At 41.7% G+C, this 8,101-nt stretch overlaps 1 protein-coding gene across 1 annotated transcript; it reads left to right on the top strand.

Moving 5' to 3' along the window:
* Positions 1–1,444: 1,444 nt before the first annotated feature.
* Positions 1,445–2,834, top strand: LOC117563226 (COP9 signalosome complex subunit 1). The gene has a single exon (XM_034241429.2). It carries the CDS (start codon positions 1,588–1,590, stop codon positions 2,740–2,742), a length of 1,155 nt encoding a protein of 384 aa, XP_034097320.1. The 5' UTR covers positions 1,445–1,587; the 3' UTR covers positions 2,743–2,834.
* The last annotated feature ends 5,267 nt before the right edge of the window (positions 2,835–8,101 follow it).

Raw genomic sequence — 8,101 nt, 5'->3', positions numbered from 1 at the left:
ATTTTTTGGTTTTGCGTACGAATTTCTTAATTTTGGCAATTATCAGAAGAGAAAACAAAACAGAAAGAAAATTCCAAAACTATTCTTAGCTCTAATTAAAGTACTAATCTAGAGCTATAAGAGTAATCTTTTCTTATTTTTAAAATTGTTTCAGGTTTTTTTTTATCACTGTCAAGATGGTCGCACGCGACATCCCTCAAAGAATTACCGATATGCTGCAACTAAAAGCTACATATGCATATTGAATAGTATTTATTCATAATTACAAAGCACTTATGTGACAACAGAAATATGCCGAAAATATTTAACACGTACAAACATTTCTGGATATATTGAAAATACACTAAGATAACGTATATTTGGAATAAAGATATACCATTGAGTTTAAAATATATCATAGGTCAATAGTTATTTGATATTTACATATTTATGATGCGCTTCGCAATTTTTGTGCTGACATTTATTTCACCATAAGATGAATGAATATTTATGTATGTGTATGTGTGTAAATACTTCTGAATACTAATATAGACAATTAACCGCTTATTTTCATTTATAAACTAAGTATGGGTCTAGCGACCTGCTGGGATGGCTTTATTGGCAAGATGAACAATATATATCAATCAATTTAGTCTTAAGGGAAATCTTTAATATCAAATTGTGGCTTCATTTTTCACTTATCTATTAACTGTTTCAACCGGTAAAAAGCTGAAAGGCGATGAATGAACGTTCGCAATTTGAGAAACCAAATAGCTAAGTCAAATCAATTTTAAAGTGTTTTGCACGTTTTCAAGATATACGATTCTCTTACCTCTTTTCGCACACCATTCGGAATAGTGTGTGTGAGTTAGCATCGGAATGTGAAAGGCAGAGCGAGAGAGAGAGAGAGAAAGAGAAAGAATGAAAATGGCCAACGACCAGGCCAATAAATTTAGCTAAAGCGACGCATCAATAAACCGTTAAATAGCGGTAACAATTTCTTTGGTTTCGTTTTGGCCTTTTGAAGTTGGCGACCCTGATTTATGTGTCTCTGATGTCTACGATTTTTCAACCCTGGTAATTTGATTTTTGCATATTTGTAGCCAACTAACCGTGCCCGTTTCCATTCCTGCTTCATTGCCTTTTCCCAAGCCAAGTAATATTGCCATCTCGATTGCCATCCTCCTTCTTCTCTGGTCGAGTTGGTCTCCATGCCATTTTGGGAATTTGATTTGTATCTTGGTAATGGAATTTGCCTGTGCCAACTGTTAGGTATCCCATCTGTTGACATATGAGTTTTTTCATCTTTCACGTGAGCTCAAATTCTAGTGACACAAGCAATTGCATTGTGTAACGCCACCTGGCGGTCAGATTGAAGCTGCGACATCTCATCGATGCCTGAATTTCGATTTGTTTTTTTTTTTTATTTTCTCGAGTATGCTAACAAAATATGTCACAAGTTTGTCATTAAAATGCTATATCTTGTGCCATTTGGAATCTTGTAGTTCTCGACCAACTTGACTCATACATATTGCTTTTATTCTATAATCTAAATTGAACAATACAGATGCCAATGGAGCAATAAATTGTTTGACTTCCAGCCTCAAGATGATATCTGGTTCATTTTCTAAGGTCAACAGTGATGACGAGCAGGACATAGTACCTTCCAGTGATTGTTTGAACTGTCCAATAGTTGAGGAACCACGAATCCACTTAGCTAGCTACTCCAAACGATACACCGATGTTGCTCGACTGCTACGCCTTAAGTTCATTGCTCAGGTTTGTCCCAAACTGCGTGTGGAGGCGTTAGAGCTGGCCATAAATCATGTAAAGTCTACATACAATGTCAAGATGTACGAGGAGCTACACAAAATACACTCCATGGAAGTGGAGCGCAGTGTCAAATCGTCTAAGGCAATCTCCAGCTCAAATACCTCGATCGACACAATGCCAACGTGCAGCACATCCCAGCCAAATAGGGCTCCTTGCAAAGCGCTGCCCTATGATTCCTACTGGGTGGAGGACAATACCATGGAGGCGACGCTGCTGCTGCAGGAGCTCGATGCCGAGCTGAACTTCAAGAAATCGAATTCGGGCAGCACATATGTTCGACGCATTCTTGAAGAGATTGGTGATTACCATGTGAAGAGTGGTAACTTGCACTTGGCTATCAAATATTACGCTCGAGCTCGTCCCTATTGCACCAGTAGCGATCATGTTATCAACATGTTTCGCAACCTGATAAGAGTTTCCATCTATATGGCAAACTGGTGGCATGTTTTGAGCTACATTGATGAGGCCAAACATTATGCGGCTGGCTTCCAAAATCTTGCACAAAGTGTGCCTGCTCAACTGAGCTGTGCCGCAGGCCTGGCTAATATTGGTCTCAAGATCTACAAGACAGCAGCACATTGTTTCCTTCTGACACCATTCGATCATTACGACTATCACGATATCGTTGCGCAACAGGACGTGGCATACTATGGCGGTTTGTGTGGACTCGCAACCTTGGACACCGAAATGCTGCAGTTGGGCTGCCTAGAGTCAGAGACGTTCAAGCCCTTTATTGCTATCTCGCATAGGATATGGGACTTAATTGCCAACTTCATTAGCGGGGATCTAGATAATTGTGTCAAACAGCTTCAGGAGATTGAAAGTCATGTGCGGTTAGATGTCTATATGGCACCACATGTCGATGCGCTTTATGGAAAGATCAAGGCCAGGATGCGTGATAGAAAAAGTTCGATTACTGAGCGAATTTAATGTTAAAGATCCACGAAAAGATTTGTATGAAATGTGGTAGAGATACAATACACATCGGAGATTATAATTAATTAACATATTTATTATTATTATTGCAGAGTGTCTATTAAATGTGTTTTAATTATTACATAATTAATACACTTTTCGCTGAACATGCCAGGTGGTGTTATATATTTTCAATATGTTGCTCCCAGAATATTTGAGCACTAAACAAAAAACACAGTTTTTAAGCTTTTTCCTAAAGTCATGTGAGGACCGACCTGAATGATGCAAAGTTTTTAGTTTCCTTAGTTTTTCCTTGCGTTTCTTGTGGGTTCACCCTTTTACAATTTTTGTTACTTTTCTTGTCGAGAAAACATTCGCTTATTTTCTGATGCTACCGACAGAGAGTAAGTAAGTAAGGCAATAATTATGAGCATGGAAGCAAAACAGAAAAGAAAACTTGTCAGTGAGAAAACGTGACATCTCTAATGTTGATATAAAATAAATATGATTTTATTACTTAGTTTGCTTACATTAACAATTGATCTAACCAACTACCATCATTGAAATCTAAGAGATACTTCCTCTGTATGATATGGTGAATTTTAAGTCGTATCTGGACTCAAATTATTATTTTTAGTATAGTTCCTTTACATTCAACTTGGTGAATGCCAGCATGATTCCTGTCACTGCTTTCTTCAAGCCGACGCACTACCTCCACGTGGTTCTCCCTGGATTGTCGCTCGACAACCGTTGAGTGGCAAACTAAAGCGCGCGACGAGAGTCCTAACTCTACAAACTAGGTTTTGGCGTAGGACTTGGAATCCACCCATGCAAAACACAATTTCAGTGAAGGAAGCAAGAGAAGCCTCGGAAAGGAACCGATCTAACGTTGACGACCATAGCAAACGTAAAAAGGACAATGATTTGAGAGTATGCACTTGGAACGTACGAACTTTGTACAGACCTGGTGCTGCTCAACAACTAGCAGATACCCTCAACAAATGTAGGGCTGACATCACTGCTATCCAGGAGATGCGATGGATAGGACAAGGCTGCATAAAGAGGAAGAACTGTGACATTTACTACAGCTGCCATCCAGAACGGCATGAATTTGGTTGTGGTTTCGTTGTAGGTGCCAGGCTGCGGCGCCGAGTCTCTCACTTTCGGCCAATAAACGAGAGAATTGCAACGATCCGAATTACTGCCAAATTCTTTAACATCAGCCTGATATGCGCACATGCCCCAACGGAGGAAAAGGACGATGCCACCAAGGACGCTTTCTATGCGGAGCTCGACCGAGCTTATGGCCGCTGTCCTTCCCATGACATTAAAATTCTCCTCGGGGATTTTAATGCCAAGGTAGGACGAGAAGACATCTTTGGTGCCACCGTCGGGCGATTTAGTCTACATGAGACCACCTCGAGCAATGGTCTCAGATTAATAGGCTTTGCAGCTGCGCATAATATGGTAGTTCGTAGTACCGGATTCCGTCATTTGGACATCCATAAGGCATCTTGGCTCTCTCCCGATCGACTGACCAGAAATCAGATCGATCATGTTGTGATCGATGCAAGGCACGCATCTAACATACTCGACGTACGATCCTGTCGGGGTCCCAACATCGACTCCGACCATTATCTTGTTGCAGCTAAGATTCGCACACGGCTATGTGTGGCGAAGATTGCACGTCGAAGTGCGTTAAGAAGGCTGGACATCGGAAAGCTGCAATCACAACAGGCGAAGAATGCATTCTCCACTCACGTCTCGGGGCTATTAAGCCGAGCACCTTCAATACCTCAAGACATAAGCGATATGTGGGCGCTCATATCTCACTCCCTGCGAGCTTCGGCAGAAGAGGTGCTTGGATTCCAGCGTCCTATAACAAGGAATCCATGGTACGATCAGGAGTGTCGTGACGCAACAGCTGCAAAGGACGCCGCCTACAGAAGAACACTGCAGGCTGGGGCGACACGAGCTATTGTGGACGTCTACAGGTTGAGAAGAAGATACGAAAAACGCCTTTTCAGACGCAAGAAGAAAGAGCAGGAAAGGCGAGAGTGTGAGAGCATAGAGAGCAGCAGATGCAGAAATGAAGCACGTAACTTCTACCAGAGGGTCAAGCGTCTGACCCAAGGATTTAAGTCTGGTGCAGTGGCGTGCAGGGACGATGATGGAAACCTTGTCACAGAAGCAGAGGTCGTGCTGAGGTTATGGAGGGATCATTTTTCGAGTCTGTTATCTGGCTCAAGCACAGACTCTGAAGATTATGATCCACGAACCCCAATCTATGGCACTGATATTGAAGTGCCAATCCCAAGCCATATCGAAGTCAAGGATGCAATCCAACGGCTTAAGAACAACAAGTCTGCAGGTGCTGACGGCCTGCCGGCTGAACTGTTTAAGGCAGCTGGTGATATGTTGGTAGGGAGCATGCACCAACTAATCAGCAAGATATGGCTCACGGAGAGCATGCCCGAAGATTGGAATCTCAGCATGATCTGTCCCATCCTGAAGAAGGGTGATGCCACGGTGCGCACCAACTACCGCGGAATTAGTCTTCTTCCAGTTGCGTACAAGGTCCTAACGAGCGTATTGTGTGAAAGACTGAAACCCCATGCTGAAGCACTGATTGGACCTTATCAGTGTGGGTTCAGGCCTGGCAAGTCCACTGTTGACCAGATTTTCACCTTGCGCCAAATCCTGGAGAAGTCTTACGAAAACCAGATCGACACGTACCATCTCTTCGTCGACTACAAAGCTGCATTTGATAGCCCCCGGCGAGATCGCCTATATGCCGCCATGTCTGAGCTTGGTATACCCAGCAAAGCTGACTAGACTTTGCAGAATGACATTGAGCAACACCATCAGCTCTGTCAAGGTAGGATGTGGCCAATCCGAAACCTTTACTACCAAGTGTGGCCTCAGACAAGGTGACTCGCTGTCTTGTATACTCTTCAATATTTTAATGGAGAGTATTATAAGAAAGGCTGGTGTACATCGGACGGGCACGATATTAACCAACAGATGTGTCCAGCTCCTTGGTTACGCTGATGATATTGATATCATTGGCCGCACCAAGCGTGATGTCACAGGAGCCTTCGGGGCTATTGAAAAGGAATCAGCAAAAGTAGGACTAGCAGTTAACATGGAAAAAACAAAGTTTATGGTGTGCTCTAGCAGAGAATCGCGGCGTCTTGATTCTCAGCTGACTGCAGAAAACTATAGCTTTGGGTCCGTCAAGGAGTTTATTTACCTAGGCACTGCTATAACAAGCACAAATGATGTCAGTCTGGAGATTAAGCGGAGAATAACACTTGCCAACAGGTGTTACTTTGGGCTCAGTAGGCAGTTTAATAGTAGAGCTCTCTCTCGACGCACAAAAACCACACTCTACAAGACGCTCATTCTTCCAGTACTCTTATATGGTGCGGAGTGCTGGACTGTGACGCAGTCAGATGCAGCTGCTCTTGGAGTGTTCGAGAGGAAAATTCTTCGCAAAATCTTTGGTCCAATCTGCGTGGACGATGTTTATCGCATCCGATACAACCACGAGCTGTATGAGCTATACGGCGATGTTGACGTGGCCAGTCGAGTGAAATCTCAAAGACTTCGCTGGCTGGGCCACGTTGCCCGTATGGATGAAGATGCTCCGGCTCGTAAGGTGTTTGATGCGATGATTGTTGGGACACGAAGGAGAGGACGACCCCGAACGCGTTGGCAGGACCAGGTGATGGATACCCTGTCCACACTTGGTGTTACCAACTGGCGAAGGCGCGCTCAGGACAGAGCCGCGTGGAGGCACATCGCGCTTCAGGCTGAGACCCGATAAAAGGGTTGTAATGGCCACATAATAATAATAGTTCCTTTACAGTGTATGGCGCATTATCTCTGGGATTCCTTGAGATAGTCATATTCACTCTTTATCCGGATTAGTGTGTTATAACTTAGTGCCAATAGGAATAGTAATACTGTAGGAATGAAGTATTTGCATCCCCTTGGGGAATATATTTTCCAAATCAGTGTCAACATTTGAGATGATTATACATATTCCTTTGTCTCTCCGTCCTTCAGTTCATACACGCGAAAAAATAGTAAACTTATTTTAAACAAACAAGTAAGAAACCTACAGTCGGGAGTGCTTTACTGTGAGATACCCGCTACCTATTCGGTATTCATTTTAAAATATACTAAATTAATATACTAAAAAAATACCGCAAATATGCTATAGGTTCTATTTGGTTATTGATAAGTACAACATTCCAAATATACCATAGAGTGCGAAATATACCGTATTGAACTGGGTTGTATTATCGTCAAGCAGAACCTTACACCGCATCATTCCATAAGTAGCTGGGTGTAAGAGAGGGACGGCTAATGAAGCCGCATTCTATATCATGTGGCAACGATTTTGGTAAATTTATCGAAGAAGTTCGATATCGATGTTAATCACCTGAATATTCCACTTGCAAAATTTTGCACCTTATTATTATTTCAAAATTAAAAAGCCAAGTTCGAAAAATTAAGAGAAATAGAAAAAGGCATATGAAAATGTTTAAAAAAAATCGCCAAGACGATAAATTGGATCACTTTGTGTAGAAATATGATCGTTGCAGAGCGAGTTGCTCCTTATGTCGTAAAACGGAAATAAGTAGAGTTAATTTATCAATAATAAATAAAATGTTCATATACTTATACTTTTCGAATGCCCTCAGTGTCGCATAATTGATAGAATAGCTCAATTTCGGTTGATTTGTTTGTATTGCCTTTTATATTTTTCATCTTCCTCTTCTTGAAAATAGGTAGTCGAGTGCGCTCGACCTTGAGATACCGAGCCCACTCGACTGTAGCTTTCTTGTAGCATTTAATTTCTCTGTTGTTGTTTCCATTTTCAAAAAAAAAAAAAAAACAGAATAATAGTTCATTAGTCGGTTACAAATCTTTAACGATTTAAAATTATAAAGCTACTCTTATAATTTTTAAATAGCAAGATGATTTCTTTAACAAACTGCATTAGGATTTGATTTTTGTAAGAGTTTTTTAAAGACGCGACACTGTGCGACAAAGCACATCTGTCACTTCAACAGGATCTAAGGCTGCTCCTAGCCATGTTTGTCCATCCATCCGTTCAACATTTTGCCTGCACTCCTCATACCATTGAGCAGCACTCAAAAGATTGTCGCAAAATCATAAAATCTTGCATAGTTGAAGCGATTTTTATGAACTTTTGAAAAGTTGCAAGAGAAGCACAAGAAGCCAACTTCACACCACTTGTAACGAGCTTAAAGATAAGATAAAAATGTCTATAGAAATGAAGAATACGCTGAATGATGCACGCAGCCAATTTGCTGTTTCAGTTTGAAACAGAAGTTGCCAG

Source organism: Drosophila albomicans, chromosome 2L (assembly GCF_009650485.2).
Source record: "Drosophila albomicans strain 15112-1751.03 chromosome 2L, ASM965048v2, whole genome shotgun sequence".
NCBI lineage: Eukaryota > Metazoa > Arthropoda > Insecta > Diptera > Drosophilidae > Drosophila > Drosophila albomicans.
The sequence above is the reverse complement of the archived record's forward strand: the minus strand, read 5'-3'. Positions and strand labels throughout refer to the sequence as shown.